General features: G+C 36.4%; 2 protein-coding genes across 12 annotated transcripts; one reads left to right on the top strand and one right to left on the bottom strand.

The window, feature by feature from the left end:
• Positions 1-323: 323 nt before the first annotated feature.
• LOC111017980 (UDP-Glycosyltransferase superfamily protein) lies at positions 324-9,511 on the bottom strand. Of its 11 annotated transcripts, none has more exons than XM_088120761.1 (18): positions 9,371-9,511; positions 7,119-7,161; positions 6,895-7,045; positions 5,470-5,503; positions 5,118-5,173; positions 4,863-5,003; positions 3,837-3,985; positions 3,662-3,751; positions 3,484-3,550; positions 3,347-3,410; positions 3,156-3,270; positions 2,263-2,429; positions 2,075-2,185; positions 1,914-1,975; positions 1,736-1,788; positions 1,535-1,610; positions 1,110-1,235; positions 324-612 (listed from the first exon to the last, which is right to left on the bottom strand). In XM_088120761.1, the coding sequence occupies exons 3-18, from the start codon at positions 7,003-7,005 to the stop codon at positions 589-591; spliced, it is 1,446 nt and encodes a 481-aa protein (XP_087976887.1). In that variant the 5' UTR covers positions 7,006-7,045; positions 7,119-7,161; positions 9,371-9,511; the 3' UTR covers positions 324-588. The 11 variants fall into 11 exon arrangements, with proteins under 11 accessions (XP_087976887.1, XP_087976889.1, XP_087976884.1 ...); XM_088120763.1 differs by having other exon boundaries at positions 6,895-7,040; XM_088120758.1 differs by lacking the exon at positions 9,371-9,511 and adding an exon at positions 8,651-8,960.
• Positions 9,512-10,243: 732 nt separating this feature from the next.
• Positions 10,244-12,993, top strand: REV7 (DNA-binding HORMA family protein). Its single transcript, XM_022293891.2, has 5 exons — positions 10,244-10,369; positions 10,477-10,557; positions 10,877-10,989; positions 11,898-12,087; positions 12,227-12,993. The coding sequence occupies exons 1-5, from the start codon at positions 10,336-10,338 to the stop codon at positions 12,424-12,426; spliced, it is 618 nt and encodes a 205-aa protein (XP_022149583.1). The 5' UTR covers positions 10,244-10,335; the 3' UTR covers positions 12,427-12,993.
• The last annotated feature ends 4,068 nt before the right edge of the window (positions 12,994-17,061 follow it).

The raw sequence follows: 17,061 nt of genomic DNA, 5'->3' as shown, positions 1-17,061 counted from the left end.
AGGAAATTTACCCGATTAAAGTGATCAATATTTTGGATTTGTCAAAGCGAGAATTCGAATCACCTCTTCAATGTGTACTAAAAAATATATACACATATATATTTTGGGCTCGAATTTTAGTCCAAAAAACTGAATTTCATTATACGCATGACGCCTACTTAGAGGTTGGCAAGGTCGCCTCATTAATTATTTAATAAAATTTTCGGTTTTGAATATTGATGGATGCTATAGTAACACTATTAGAACATATTCAAATTCAATAATTGAATCACATGCTTAAATTACAATTAGAAGCGTATTGAGTTTTAATGAAATAAAATGAATGGAACCTTAAAGATAGTAAATTTACCACTCCTTGTCAAAATTTTCACATGAAATACAGTATCCTTTTGCATTGATGGAATCAAAGAAAATAAAAAAAATGCAAATGAAATACAGTACTCACAATCACCTTAATTCAATTTACAGTAAGATGTAAAACTATATCATCAAACCTTTGAAGTACTAAAAGAAGGGGAAAAAAAACCTTTGAAGAGGAAAGAATGGAAATGTCTGCATGACGGGAGCATTCAAGTGGGTACCGATAATTTAGTCCTGATACCGAGTGATAACCTGCAAGTCCCATTTCTTGCTTAGGCAACACATTCAAGTAAAATGAACACTATGGATGATGGTACTAAAGAGTCTTGTATACAACTGAATTAAAGACCGGAATATCCTAGCTTTTAACATTATGACTTCCTATACTCTTTTTTTTTTTTTTTATATCTGTGTCCGGGCCAGCTTGCACACACCTCGACTAATTACAGGCCAACCTCTTGACCCTACTACATTTGGTTGACAAGGTAACAACTTCCTATACTCTTCGTACTTGTTTACCGGACAAAGCCCAAACTTCCTATACTGTTCTTTTTGTTACTTTACCTTGAGCAGAGTTTTAATGTTAAACTAAACAAATGCAGCAAAAATAAATGTCCAAGGCATTGATGGAAGGACTGAAATAAGAGTGCTTGAGAAAATATAAAAGAACAACACTCTGTATGTACATTGCACAATGCACATGATGATAGACTCTAATACCATAGAAGGTGAAACAATAGCAGACTTGCCTGAGATATTAATGGTTTGGCATGCTCCTCCCACTCGGTAGACCACCTACGAGAACCCATTTCCACAGTGCTGTTCTTTAGCAAATTTAAAGCACTGCATTCATTTGGAAATCCCCTAAAAAGCATCTGTATAGATCACAATAAAAATAACTGAGAACGTTGATCAAGTAGTATGCACTATATCATATCTCCAATTAGACACCTTATACAAACTACATTATTTAGTCAATTACCAACATGCAAGGGTTCAAGGTAGAATAAAGCATATTTATATTGCATCTTTTCCATTCTTTAATTTTCGAAATTTTAAGCATCTTTTCCTTCTTTTTTAAACTCTAAGGAAAATTTTAAGCATAATACTATATCTTTCGTATATAAATTGTCTACGATCCTATTTAACAGCCCCGTTTAAGGAACAAACTTACCAGTAGTTCATCTGCTAGCTCTGATGATGATGAAAAGAGGAGACCATTCTTCCCTACTTCCACAAGTTCGTTGATGCTAGGGGCATGCAAAAAATTGTGGGATTGAAATGAATTAAACCATCGAAACAAATCATGAGTTAAGTGCCTTGAGCATGTACTGTTACATGGCACACATGCTAAAAGATATGGTAAAGAGTTTACCAAGAATAGGAAACCGCGCAAACAGGAAGTCCACAACCAAACATATCAACAACCTATTAATCAAGATCACATATTGGTCATTTTCAGGATCAAGTCTAATGAAACTATGGACAGGCATATGAACATTTTTCTTTCCGGACACTATGATGTTTAAAGCTTCAACTAAAAAATTACATACCTTCATGGGAAGGTCTAAGCCTGATGAAGAAGTATGCAAACAAACACCTAGATCTGCTGACCCTGTGCAAATAGTACATATGCAAATATACTATTATTAAACTGGTCAAGGAAGACAAAACAAAAAAACGTGCAGGAAAATCTTAGGCTGTTACAAACTACCAAGAAGTAATGGGTAATCCTCCGCAGACAGCCACATTGTACGGAATGCCACACGCTTAAGGTGTAATCTACTGATCTTATCTTCATACATTTCTTTCTCAGGCCCTTTACCTTTATAAACAGTGGAATATCTCTAATTTAGATAGGTCACTTGGATGCTAATTTTTCAGTAGGTGAAAAGTAATTACCGGTGATGATGAATAATAACCTAGGGTATAAGTACTCCTTTCCACTATACATTTCTTTCCAGATAAACTCGTCAGAAATAGAATCATCCTCATCTAGAATGGCAGCAACACGCCTGTCATACATGACTGCGGCTTCCAAAAGGATACTAAAATCTTCATCTGGAGTCCTGAAAATGAATTATTTGTTCAAAAATTAAAACAAAAATGCAGTGATCTCGAAGTTCTAAAAGACAGTACAGGAAGTTAACAATATGCTTCAAAAAGAAATTAGTAGATCTCTATCTTTTCGATTCTATAATGTTACTATTAGAAATTCAACTTCCACCTTGTTGAGAAGGTTTGTTTGAATTATCTTATCTTTAAGGTGCTTCCTTTAACAAATAATTGGTAAGCCCTTGCATTTTTAATTCTGAAATTTTACTATCTTTTAGACAAAATATATTTGGTCTAAAGACTCAAAACATGAGATTAAGTTTGGTAAAAAACATCATAGTGGATTAATAAAGGATCCTACAGGGTGGGAATCCTGAAACCTACTAATTTGGCGCATTTAGACTCCTGCAAATACGGAGACATACATGGAAGTCAAGCTCGGGAGTGCAATTGTGTATACCCAATATAAACATCTACATTTCAGTTTTATAGCCATCCCATCCAATGATTCTCAACAACCAAATGGCTGCCTAAGGAATTTACAATAAATATTAATACCCTGACAAGTTGCACTGTTGCAGTATAAACTATCATATTCATTTTGACAATCAAACAATCAAAAAATATATTAAAAAAAAGTGTATTGAAAGTACAAACATAGAACAACCTCTAAGGAAAAGAAGTGCAAATACAAGTTCTTCAAGAAGCATTATTAAATTAGGTCAAAAGTTAAACCTCACCAGCTTGTGCTGCTCACAACGACTGCAGGTCTGTTTGGCTTCAAGAAAATATCCTTGCCAACCAGGCTTGTTAACAGTGTATCCTGCTGCTCATTGTCTACCATTCCTACACCTGCTAATTACAGTTTTAACTTGATGAACAAGGGAAACTTTTTGTGAACAAGGGAAATTTATTGAAATGTAGAACTTACCATAGCTAATACAATCTTGAAAACCAAGAGGTTGAAGTAGATTATTATGTAGCCTAAAAAACAACTAAAATGAACATCATATTTAGTTTAATTCTCATGTATTCTGAGAAGGAACCAATAAAGGAGCCACAACTCACCTCATGCTTTTCCTTGAGTGAAGCAACATGGAAAAACTCAGGAGGTTGATCATAGAAAACTGTGGCTCTACAATTTAAAAAAGAAAAGAAATATTCACAATACTTAATAAATTGTCGTGTGATATATTAGATTAAGTACGACTCTGTGTCCATCTACCCATCAGTCCCACCCTCTTACTTAATATCCCAGTTTTCAGCCAATTCATGTTGCATTGCCTTCGTGACGCAAAAGGAGCCATCTGCCATTCTCCCAAAATGCTTTTCAATCCTAGGCACACATAAAACTATAATTTAGCCAACAATAGGTCAGCCAACCACACACAGAAAAACAAAAGGGGAAAAACATTCAGTACCAGCGGTATACAGCAACAAAACTGCTATTTCTTCCTAGAGACAGGGCAAGCAGGGTATGACCAAAATTATGCCAATCAACGATAAATGCAGATCGCTTCAGTATGCTAGCCCATTTCACAGCAATTAATGTAGGAACAGAAGGAGGATTCTGGAGAAGAAAAACTTGTAAAAGACTAGTACCTAAGACAAAACACTCAATAAAGCAGGATTATTATAAAAATTACATGGTTCATATAAAAAGTTGAAAATAAACAGTAACTATTAAAATGTACAATGGAAAAGCAGATGTTAACAAAAATTTCTTTAACCTAGTTCAAGATGTGTGAAAGCTATATCAAGATAATGAACTTGTGCGAAATATCAGATAGTTACAGGAAAAGGACCAAACAGTGAACTGTCGATTTAACCATCACTTTACATACTTCTCCAAGGCCCAAATATTCGAAAAGAAAATTGGGGACAAATGCTAGTGATATGGGGGGAGGAGAAAGGGAGAAGTATGGACACTCCAATTCTTATGCCGAAAGTACATGCATCAAACATTGCATCCTATTACAACTTTTATAATATACAACAATAACTGTATATAATGCATGTACATGTACATCCCAACAAACACGGTCCATGCTCCATACAAATATGTCAGAGTGTAAAAGAGAAAACTAGACAAATAATAATCTGCTCATTTCCAGGCAAATAATCACAGACAAATAATTTTGGAATTATAGCGCAATCATTGACCATTTCTTTAACAAACTTGAAGCAACTTTTGTTTTGGTAAGAGAGGAAACCAATCAAACATGAATTCATGCTAAATTTTCAATTTATAGAACATACAAAAATGAAGCACCATATTATGCATTTACAATCAAGAATCTTTCTGTCTCTCTTCTTGTGCTGTGAGAACAGATCGTTCAAAAAAGATCAGGAGATGACTCAATGCCCAAAAGAAAGATATACTATTTACCTAAATGTGATGCAATCAAGAAGCTGGATTTATCATAAAGTCAAAACTATTTATTTACCTGCACAATAAAGAAGGCAGGAGAACGAATTCTAACAATAAGAAACCAAAGAAGCATGAGAAACTGAATCAGCGGCTTCAGCAGTAGCATTACAGTCCGAAATATCCATGGCAGATTTTGAAGGAATTTTGGCCACTGTGTCTGTGATAAACAACAAGGGGCATTTGAGAAAGTCTACAAGATGACACAAATTTTCATTTTTTTTTAAAAAAGGAGAAATAAGGATGAAAAAAATAAACGCTGCTACATGAGTACCATGGTATGAACATGAATAGATTTGTGCTCTAGAAGTGCAGAGTGGGGCTGAGAGCCTATTTAACACCCAAATTTCAAGATTAGCTTGCTACACATGATAAAATAATAGAGCTCTCAAAGTAAATTGTGAACATCTTGCATCCAGCAGGTCAAACTGCACGTGAAGATGTTACTCAAAGGGCTGGGTGATAAAATGGGAGCATTTCCTAATAACTTAATGGGAGAAAAATAACGAGGTAAACAGGAAGACAAATGCTCCTTGATGACGTGGAAGTGACAGTAATAAAAAAGACAAATAAATATGCGAACAAAACATTTTAAATTAACCTATGGTAATAAAAAGCAAGCCAACCTCCATAAGCAACAATATCCACCTCCAGATTTGCCTGTGATATCAAATGAAAGCCAAAATATCAACCATGGAGTTAATGGTAAAATAACAAAATTATTACAATTAGATGTGAAAATAATAAAAAGAACAGTCCCTTTGAAAGACGAACAAGAAGAAATTTATGGAAACCTTTATTGCATGATAAACATTTTACTCCATGCATTATATTTAAAGAACTGCCCTTTATGTTCCAAAATTATCACGGTCCACATTCTCCTAAAAATCAAATTATTGACACGATATTGATCTGACATTTGTTTAAATTGTCTACTTCATCAAAGCTATACGGTTCAAATGGGAGTCCTTCAAAGAAGTCCATGCTTTACTAGAAATACGTAACAAGAAACTCATAAAACAGGCATATAGGCCCAAGACCAAAAGGATAATTACAAAAAATAACTTCTTGATAAGGGAGTGTGATTATGAAAGCTTTTTAATAGGGTACAGTGGCACACCCTCTCAAAGAAATCTTCAAGTTCTCTACAAGAATCATTGAAAGTCTTCCAATTACACTCCTACAGCTCCAAAAACTAACAAAAATTATTTGTTCCCACAAGATCATAATATGACTAAGGTAGTCACTTATCTAGAGGTTAAGGAGACAAACTTCACAAATAGCAAACATGAAAAGAAAAAAAAAAACACTGCTACAGAATACTCAAGACAATGTCGGAACTCTCTCAGACTAAAGAAATTATTCATAGGGCTATAAACAAAGTCATGATTCATCAAAGAAAACATTGATATTTTTGTTTTTCGTTTAGCATTAAAGGTGCAACCACAGTCCCACTTCATTCAGAGGTATAGAATTGGATAAAATCTTTAACTACAAACAAAATCCAACCTTGCTTATTTCCAATAATGAGACAGACATAGAGCCTAAAACTAGATATATGTGAGCACATGTTGAAAATATACATTATTATGCAAGTATGGATATGAAGGTTTGGTTGGACATTTACACCCTACGGACTCTTACTTATGATCGCAACCTAACAAACATCGGCCGTTATGTTATTAATCACTATGCGTACCAGCTTCAATAGAGAGAAAACCCTAACTGATGACAATAACCCAATAATTAGCAGTAAGCCATTAACCCATTCCAGGGTGTTGCTCACGCAACATACAACAGGTAATAACTCATTAATAATTATACATGCTAGGCTAGCTCAATTGAGAGAAAGCCATCGCCACTAAACACACTTACTTATTAGCAAAGATCAGCACACGATGGTAGCTCTATTATCGGAACCAACAATGAGCAACTAAATTGAGCATTCTTACATATCAGATGGAGAGCAATGAAATGACAATGATCAGCAACAGGAGAGGGAAAACATAAATAGACGCTAAGACTCAATTGAGAAAACGGTTCGGTGATACCTGGCGAGCAAGAGAAAGAGCTTGGTACTGCATACGAGGACTTCGACCAAGATCACCAAGAACAACCACACAAGCTCGGCCTCCCTTTCCTTCCCTTCTCGTTCCCTCCATCGCTTCCTCTTCGATTTTACACGATCAATTAGTTACTGTCCTGCGTTCAATGATGTTCAAAATCTAATGTGAATTCGTTCGATAAAATCATACACTTCGATTCGAACACTCACTCTAAGAAGTTCTGCTCTGCCCTGTTTCCGGTTGCTGATTTTGCTGCATCAAAAACCGCGGCAATCAAATTGGGACTGTGAAGACGAAGAAAAGGGGTTGTTTTGCTGAAGGAAGAGAAGGGACCACCATTGGGTAGCGCCATTTTTACGACTCTTTTATCAAATAGTAAAAAAAAAAAAAAAAACCCCAATAATATTATTAGTTTCACTTCAACCTTCCCATCGGTTCGGTTCTGTTTATTTTCAGTTAAACCAATAACCAACTAAACCAATGAAAATTTTGACAAAACCGGTTTCAATGAGCTGCATGGGGTAGGGGTGTTCACGGGTTGGGTTGGGTCGGGTTAGGGGTATTTTTGGGATCAACCAAAAATTTCGGGTTGGATCGGGTTGGGTTGTCGGGTTGTCACGTTATAAAAAAAATATCAAAAAATTACATGGTAGCTACTGCAGACACCAGCAACTGCAACGGCAAATGGTGACGAGCCGAGACGGGACACAGAGCGGCAGAGGCGATCTGCGATAGGACACAAGGACGACGGCGACGATCTGCGATAAGACAAGGGGCGGCGACGGCCACGGGACGCAGGGGCGGCGACCTCGAGATGCAGGGGCGACGACGGGTGTAGCGTGGAGCTTGAGTGAGGAGACAACAACGGAGGAGAGAAAACTATGAAGAGAAAACTTTGGATGATGAAATTAATCAAAATGAGGGAGGGAGGAAGGTGAGTAAAGAGGAGTGAAAACCCTAAAATGGATGGCTAAGATTAAAGTTCAAGGAAGGGTTGAGATTAAAGATAATAAAAATATTATATATATATATATATATATATATATATATATTATTAAATAAGTCTAATTCGGGTTGGGTTGGGTCAACCCGAATTTTTAAAGGGCTAACCCGAGATTCGACCCAACTCGGTCGGGTTGGGAATTTTCCAACCCAACCCAAACCAAGGTTTAATTGAACCCAACCCAACCCTTAGTATGAGGTGGGTTGGGTTCGTCGGGTTGTCGGGTTTTTTGAACACTCGTAGCATGGAGTGTTAAGGAAAACTCCCACCAACTCAATTAAATCGATAAAACTGATCAAAACTAAGAGCGGCTGAGTTTTGAGGCAGCTTAACTTTTGTTTCAATTTGATTTAAGATGAGAATCAATCACAATCAGTTAGTTTTGACTCCAACTTACATAAATTAATTGAAATCGAAATTGATTGATTGTCAATAATAGAAAACGTAGAAGATTTATGAATTACTTTAGCATTCTATAATACATATATTTTTTTTTTAAAAGTCACTTTTTGTTATCACTCTACGAATTGCTACTGTGTGGTGTAAGCACATAGTAGAAAGTAGGGGTGTCTACGGATTGAGTTGGGTCGGGTTAAGAGTATTTTTTGGATCAACCCGAATTTTCGGGTTGGCCATATGGGGGAACCGACCGGATAAAAATTGATGGTCAACCCAACCCAAAAATTTCGAGTTGGGTTGTCGGGTTGTCACGTTATAAAAAAAATATCAAAAAATTACATGGTAGCTACTGCAGACACCAGCAGCTGCGACGGCAAATGGTGACGGGCCGAGACGGTACACAGGGGCGGCAGCGGCGATCTGCGATAGGACGCAGGGCGACGGCAACGATCTGCGATAGGACACAGGGGCGGCGACGGCCACGGGACGCAGGGGCGGCGACGGTGGCCACGAGATGCAGTGCGGCGACGGATGTAGAGGATAACAGGCGGCGACGGGTGTAGCATGGAGCTTGGGTGAGGAGACAACAATGGAGGAGAGAAAACTATGGAGAAAGAAAACTCTGGATGATGAAATTAATCAAAATGAGGGAGTGAGGAAGGTGAGTAAAGAGAGGTGAAAACCCTAAAATGGATGGCTAAGATTAAAGTTCAAGGAAGGGTTGGATTAAAGATAATAAAAATATTATATATTTATTATAAATATATATATATATATATATATATATTATTAAATAAGTCTAATTCGGGTTGGGTTGGGTCAACCCGAATTTTTAAAGGGCTAACTCGAGACCCGACCCAATCCGGTCGGGTTGGGAATTTTCCAACCCAACCCAAATCGAGGTTTAATTAAACCCAATCCAACTCAAGGGTTAGATTGGATTCGTTGGATTCGTCGGGTTGTCGGGTTTTTTGAACAACCCTGAAGTGGGAGGAGTAGGTGGAGGATGACAGATGAATAGTAAGCGTGAAACAAACCAGACGATTTGCAAAATTTAACCTTTCTTTTTATTTTCTTTTCCAATTTTCGAACCGGTTAGTTCGATTTATCGGTTGGGTCGGTTTTGAACAACTCGAATCTGGACAAGAATGAAGAACCGCATTAAATTTGATGCCGTCTACGGCAGGTCGCCGGATTCGCAAGCCTCAGCCAGAGACTGCTGCAATTTGAACTCGACTATTTCCTGCCCAACGCCGTCCAACCCTGCAAAAGCCGCACCATTTACAGATAAGAATCGGGACAATTCGCTTTGCTTATACCAGAGCAGGAGCTTAAAGGAACACCACCCATATTTTGTAAGTTTCAATTCGTTTCCATTTGTTCGTTGTTAATTTTGTGTTGAACTGGCTCTTTCTCTTCCCAATAAGATAGTTGCGTGGATTTTGTTGGGTCAAAAAAAAATTTTTTTTGGAGCTTATTTTGTTCGACCATTTGGACATTTATTTGGTTTACTCTCTGTGAATCTACAAGCTGTTAAGAGGTATGAAATAAATAGAAAATGCAACGAAAGAATTAAGGAGCATTGAAATTACGATGAAGGGTTGAGCCAGTGTATGAATTGTTTCTTCCTTTGGGTTTGGTCATGTTGATATTCTCTTAGGATTAAATAAAAACATCATAATGGACACTGGAACTGCAGGAAACAGCTAAATTTTTCTGAAGTAGAAAATGAATTGACAACATTTGTCTAAGTGAGTTGAGTTTCTGTGAACCCGATGCCTTTATATTGGCAATCTACAGAACTAAACTTTAACAAGGTAAATTAATTAGATGGCTAAGACAGTTAGCTGCTAACTAAACATCCAATACAGAATACCGTCTTAGATATTCATGTAACTAAAGATAACGATTACCTTTGTTATGTTTATGCAGTCAAATGAAGCGTGTTCGAGAAGATTTGCATAATTGGCTTAACTATTTGACCATCTAGTGTGAAGACCGTAGCTCTTTATTTTATCTAGCCAATGGACTGCAGAGACAATAAAGTACCGCCTCAAGGTTTCCATTTTATCGTTATTTGTCCCAAGCCCTAATTTATTTTAGTTTCCCAATTATAAGAATAAAAGTAGCATTCCCATTGAACTAATTATTTATGAAAAATGCAGGTGAAACTGTTCAGATTCTAGTTGAATTCTTGGAGGTGGCCATTACATCTATTGTCTTCCTCAAAGGCATTTACCCTTCTGGTGAAACCCTTTCTTTAATCTATGCCTTTTTTGTCGCTATTAGCTGCTTTATTTCCTTGAAAGAATGTTGATTACATGAAGTTTACTTCGTTGTATTTCTACCAAGTAGCTAAGAAACATCGGTTTATGAGTGTGTTACTTTCCAAAGGAAACAAAAGTAACATGAATTTTTATTAATACGTTCACCTGTAAGATTGGTCTTTTATCCCCCACCTCATAAGCACAGGGAAAAAAGATAATCAGTAATCGAGATTAATGAATAAAGAACAGAAAGAAAAGTTAGGAATTGTGGCTAATTATTTGTGGGGTTTATGTGAAGGTGCTTTTGAAAGAAGAAGGTACATGAATGCGGTGGTTCAGATGGCTCGTCATCCTGAGCTGCAGGATTACATCCACTCAACTGTTTCAGGGCTAGTGCCTTTCATCCAAAAGGTTGATTATTCACTTGTATTCTTGTCCTCCATCTGCTAAAGATGGTCCTAAATTTATTGACATCCATGTGCCATTTAAAGTTGAAACCAGGTCCTTTTATCAAGGACAGTCTTGAACAGTGGATTATTTCTTTCACATGGCTACTTCTTGTCTGGTTTTTGGAAGAGTGGGAGTTGTTTATGATTGGAACTATTGAAGGAAACTATTCGGTTTTGTAGTTGTGAATATTAGATGTAAAGATTTAATTGGGTACTTAGTAGTTAGTTCCAAGGCTATAATCTACAATGGGTTGATTATTTACTGGTATTCTCGCAATGTAGGACAACCTGTGTTTACAAATGTAATTTCATTAGTTGAATCTTGAACCGAGAAAAGTTCATCGAAAACATAAAGTAGGTGTCTAGGTGATGGAGTTGCAGTATGATATATCCAACTTGAATTCATCTCAGAGAAATGGTAGTATTTTTAATAATTATAGAAGTATGGAACTTTGATTGATTAACTACTTCCTTAGGGCATATGCAGCAGTATCTAACTGTTGCATTTCAGCCTTACTTGGAGAGTCTGAGCATAAAGTGTTTGAAGGTTCTGCATAAGATCCATGATTAATTTTTATTTTCAGGAAGTCCTGTTTTTGTTTTCTATTAGGTAAATGAAGTTTCGGCATTCTTTCTAATATATTTGTCATAGTTCCTTTCTCTTCATGGAATAATGCATTATTGTCTTCCATTTCTGAGCAGATGTGTTCTAGTGTCCTTGCTTGGTTTTTCCCAAACTTTTCCTTCATAAACATGTAACTAATAAATCTCTGACGCTAAAAGAAAATTAAAGAAATAACAATAAATGTTGTGAATAATTCTTCATGCAATTTACTGAGAAGTCTAAACGGGAGTTTCCTCCACAACTAGGGGCTGGTAGAGAGAGTGGCAGTTATATTCTTCAACGGTGAAAATATCCCAGTGGAAAGTTTTATTTTCAAGCTCATGGTGAACCAGTCTTATGAGTCAAAGGTCGAGGATTCCGATCTAGAGTTTGCCTTAAGATCATTCTTGATCAAGCTCTCTGTCTCTGGACCTTTAACCAAGGTTCTTCCTCCTGGTAAGAGCTTAGTTCACTAATCTTGCTAGCTGTTTCCATACTTCAATCCATAGGAATCTCTGCATCTGCTGCATTTTGGCTTTTATGTCATAAAATATTGGAGGAACTCTGCAAGTTCATTTATCTTTGTATATAACAGATTGCAGATGGGAAATAACTGCCTACTTCAAAATGCTCCCAAGTTCCAGCACAAGTAAGGATGCAGAGTTATGGATTCCAACGGATACAAAGCAATGGCAACAACCACCAGTAATCACCCCCATCAAGTCTATGAACAGCCAACCTCTGAGTTTGCAGTTATATCTAGAACATCCTAGCTTATCTGAGCCAAAACCTTGAAGAGGGACAGGGAGGATTACTGTGAAAAGATTTTGCCTAGATTTTTCAAATGGAAGGCTTCTTCAGCTTGTATTTTAGATCATGTGGAGTCTCCTACAACAATTGTTCCTTTAGCACATGGGTTTGGATGAAGGTGACATAAACTTGAATTCCAGGTCACATATGAGGATTCAAGTAAGAGATCTGAAAACATATGTCAGAACCCAGAAACCATTGTGTAAGAATGGTTGACAAGGTTGGGTCCATTATGAGGCAGAAGTTGGAGTTAGATCTGATGCAGTGAAAAGAAAAAGGGGTTGCTGTTGCTGTTTGTTTGGTAGATTAATGAGAGACATCATGGGGTTGGGGTTCGAGGGTGGATCCCAGGTTGTCAGGCCTGCTGCTGCTCCTGTGGCTGTCTTCATTCATGATGGCAATGACATAACTTCCATCCCACTCTCTTTTCTTTTTTTTAGCTGAGATGTAATGAGTGAAAATCAGAGATGAATATGGATTCTCTGAAACCTTTCAGACTCTCGGAGAATAGTAATAGTAATAATATGCTGACACTTCCTTTTCTCTTCTCCACCTACCCGTCCAATTTATCCACGAATCGTGTAGTAAAATGAGTTCCATCTTAAAATCAATTGACAATGAGAAGAATAGTTCAGGTCTACTATAAATCTTTATAATGTTCTTTTTCTTTTCAACATGAGATTTTCAACATGTCCTCTCAAGATCGTGGTTTTTTAAGCTCATCCAAACTTGGGTTGGATCCGATTTTTGGATTAGATGCTTGTTTGAGCTTTTGGACTCTGATACTATAATAATATTTATAGGGTTTCATCTCAAAATCAATTGGCAACGAGAGGTGTACTCCATGTTAAATATAAATGTTTGTAAGGTCCTTAGCCGTCTTGATTCTTATAAATTGGTCAAACCTCACAAATCAGCATTACTATATTGAATGCGTTATACGTTTTTCGTTGACGTAATGCTTTGCTGGTTAAATTTGTTGGCGCTAAATATAAGAAATGGTAGATACTAAATTAGAAGTTCTAAAACTATAGAAACCAGATTAAAATACTAGGCTAAAACAGTAAAGAGACAAGACCTCTTATATCGAAAAAGTAAGAAAGTCAAGTGCAACGACTAAATTAATCTTAGACCATCTAATCTTGAATTCAATACCAAACCCGATACATTTGACTCGAAATAATAACCAAAAAAATTTGTTACGTGTAGAAATAAACGAAGATAATGTTGAAAAATGAGAAGCTAAGATAAGACGAAAACAGTTGAAAATAAATGAGAGTTGAATAGAGAAAGATTATTGTCCAAGCATGGGATGGAAGAGGAATTGTGTCTTTATTGACTGTTATAGAATAGAAATACAAGTGGGTTGTGAATTCAAATGACAAATAATGAGGGTTCTTATGCAAATGGGACCAATCTCCTCATCCAAATGATGACCCAATTCTCCACAGCCAATCCAATGCATTTCTACATTGATTGATTGTACCAAACTTTGTTCCTCCATTAATTCCCTCTTTCTTTTTTCTCTTACTATTATTCAAAATGAGACTCTGCAATTTTCTTGTTCTGTCACCTTCAACTTTCACACGTCTCCATCCACTATTATAAAATAGCCATTCCAAAAAAAGATGAATAAGTAACAAATATAATACATTGTATTCTTCGTCACATTTCCTTTGAGTGGACCATTTGATCTATCCGAAAGCAAAGTTTCAATAACTCAAAAATGGGGGGTTTTTCTTTTCTTGGAGGGGCCAAGAAGATTAAGAATCCAATTTCTGTATCAAACACATTTTGAGCAAAAGCCATCCACTAAAGAGCATGAAAAAAGTCTGTCACTTTCATAAAAGATTGGGGTGAAAAATTAAAATGTTGCCACTTGGGTCATGATCATTAATGGGTGAGGAGGAAATTTAAAACTTGGTGCTTACATTTTCAGACACACAACTATTCTAGTTTCCTATCTCAATTTTTGAAATGTATTACTGCACATACACTACTACTCTTTTTTTTTTTTAATAACTAAATAGTGGTCAATCGGAACCAATGTAAATAGCAAAAGACTTAGAGGGAATGAATTCAAACCATGGTGGTCACCTACCTTGGATTTAATGTCCTACGAGTTTCCTTATAAACCAAATATAGTAGGATCAGGCGGTTGGCCGGTGAATAGTCGAGGTGCACGCAAGATGGCCCAAACACACGGTTATAAAAAAAAATAACCGGAAGCCGGAGTTTTGCTTCCCTATACCCAGGAGTACTCGCACACGTCCAAAGTCCCGGACCTCGTAGACATCAAATGTTTTTCGGTATTAGTCAATATGGTCAAGAGACTTAAAGCCCTTGTCAACTGGACTAAATAATTAATAAACCATCACTCAACCCAAAAGTTTAAACTGATGGGTTGGGTAAATTTGAAGGAAACAATAATGCAGTAGTTCAGACATAGAACCTCCCGCTTTGATACCATGATGTTAATGATAAATAAACCACCACTTAATCCAAAAGTTTCTCTTCAGAGGTGCACCTATACTACCCTATTAGATTCGAGTAAATTTGATAAGACTTACTGCAACTTTGTAAAGTTATTGCCTTTTATTAGAAGTGCTTAAAATCGCTATTCACACAGCACGTTTTCACTCAAACTTTTCCTTAAAAAAAAAGAAAGTAGATAAGTGCTTTTTCATAACAGCTCCGAAATAGGAGTCGTTGGGGGGTAATATTTCAACGACATGATTGAGGAGTTTGATTATGATATCAAAATGGGTATAAAGAATTAATGAGTTTCTCTTCCCTTAAACTTTAGACTTACTCCACCCAATATTAGAATTCCAAGCAAGGTGATGAATTTCCATGGAAAAAAGTAGAGTGTGATGGGAAGGACAAACATTGAAATTCCCACATATACAAATAAAGGAGGCAAAAGAAAAAGGGAAATCAAAATCAAAATCAAAATCAAAATGGTGTAAGATATGATTCCTAGGTGAGTGGTTCGTGCAGGGTTTGCTTTTGATGGTGGGATTCTTATCTTCAGCCACCATTTTTCTTTGTTTCTAAAATGCCCAAAATCCACCATTCTCAAAAATTATCTTACATTACACATCAACATCTTAATTACATTACATGTTCAAAAATTATTAGCCCCTAATTCCTAATCATTCCAACAATATCAAGTCGTATACTTTGAGAACAATTCGCAAGGGAATCCCCAATGTATTAGAAGATGGACCAAAATCAAAGGACTGAAATAGAATTAGCTGGATTCCTACCTTAAATGAGTTGTATCAATCGTCCGAACATAGGTCAATTAATAAAGAATCTATTACCTTGCTTTAAAGTTGAAGGTAAGTACTTTGATTTGATCAATTCAGTTACGCTCATGTTGGTGCTCGAATATTCAACTGATCAATATTAATTTTACTTACCTTCCTAATAGTTAGAGGTTCAAATCTCTCTCTTTTAGTAGAACTCAAAAACAAATTAATGGGTTATTGAAAGTTTGATCTCCACCAAAATTAAAAAACATATAAATAAAAACTATATGGGTTATGGACATGCCTTATCTGATAGTAAATAGACGAGTATTGAAGAGAAGCATGTTGTATGGGAAACTATAAACTCATAATTAAGACCCATTATTTCTTGTCATTTATTTTGTTACCTACCTTATTAGTTTCTACACGACACTCATCTTGGATCTAGATTCATAACATTTATTATAACGACTTTCTTGTTGGTCTATGTTGATGACATGGAAATTTAGCAAATCCAATCTCATCAACCCTATGCGCGTGATTAGAGAAAAATGTTCGTTTGATTTATGGAAAGTGTGGGACATCTATTGGCGAGATTAACAGATTACCCATTAAGTGATTTTGATACTAAGCGCTCTTGGTTGAGGGTGTAATGAGAATTAAGAAACAACTCGATTGTGATCGACGGCGATAGGGATGTAATGAGAACTAGGGCAATGTGAAAAGCATATATATTGAGCTCCAAAAAGATGGTTTTGTGTGTGTGTGGGGCCTTTGTAAAGAAAGAACAAAAGCAGAAGGGCAAAGACAGTCAATTGGAACTTGGTTGGGTTTGGGTAGGGTTCATCAAGATATTGCCCCCACTTCACTAGAGGGAAATCAAATTTAGTAAAAGATTTTTCTTTAGTGAAGATAGATAGATGATAATATCATGATATGATATATGATGGCCCCCATGGCCATGAATCATGTCTCCCAATTGTTAAAATGACAATGTTGCCTTTGTCTTCCATAAGTCTTCTTTATTGGGAAATGCATCATATCATATCATCCTCTTGACATCTACATAGTGGAATCATCCATAAAAGTCATTAATACATGCTCTTTATTTCTTTTCTTTATTGGACTTTTGCTTCTTTTTTTTTTAGTTTCACATTTATCTCGTCTCGCGCATCAATCTGAACCTCTTTGTCCCGATATTTCGAAAAGAAAGGTGCACCTTGAGTCCTTCCAACATACTTTGTCCTTATTGTAAAGCAACTAGGAGGTCACCTCACCTACTATCAATTCTTTTAAACGTTTCTTGACCATTCTTCCATGATCTCAGAATCTCTCTCATTCGAATATGGTATCGATTCATTCATGT

This window comes from Momordica charantia, assembly GCF_013281855.1.
Source record: "Momordica charantia cultivar OHB3-1 chromosome 2 unlocalized genomic scaffold, Mcharantia_2.0 BLBB01000002.1, whole genome shotgun sequence".
Classification (NCBI taxonomy): domain Eukaryota; kingdom Viridiplantae; phylum Streptophyta; class Magnoliopsida; order Cucurbitales; family Cucurbitaceae; genus Momordica; species Momordica charantia.
The sequence above is the reverse complement of the archived record's forward strand: the minus strand, read 5'-3'. Positions and strand labels throughout refer to the sequence as shown.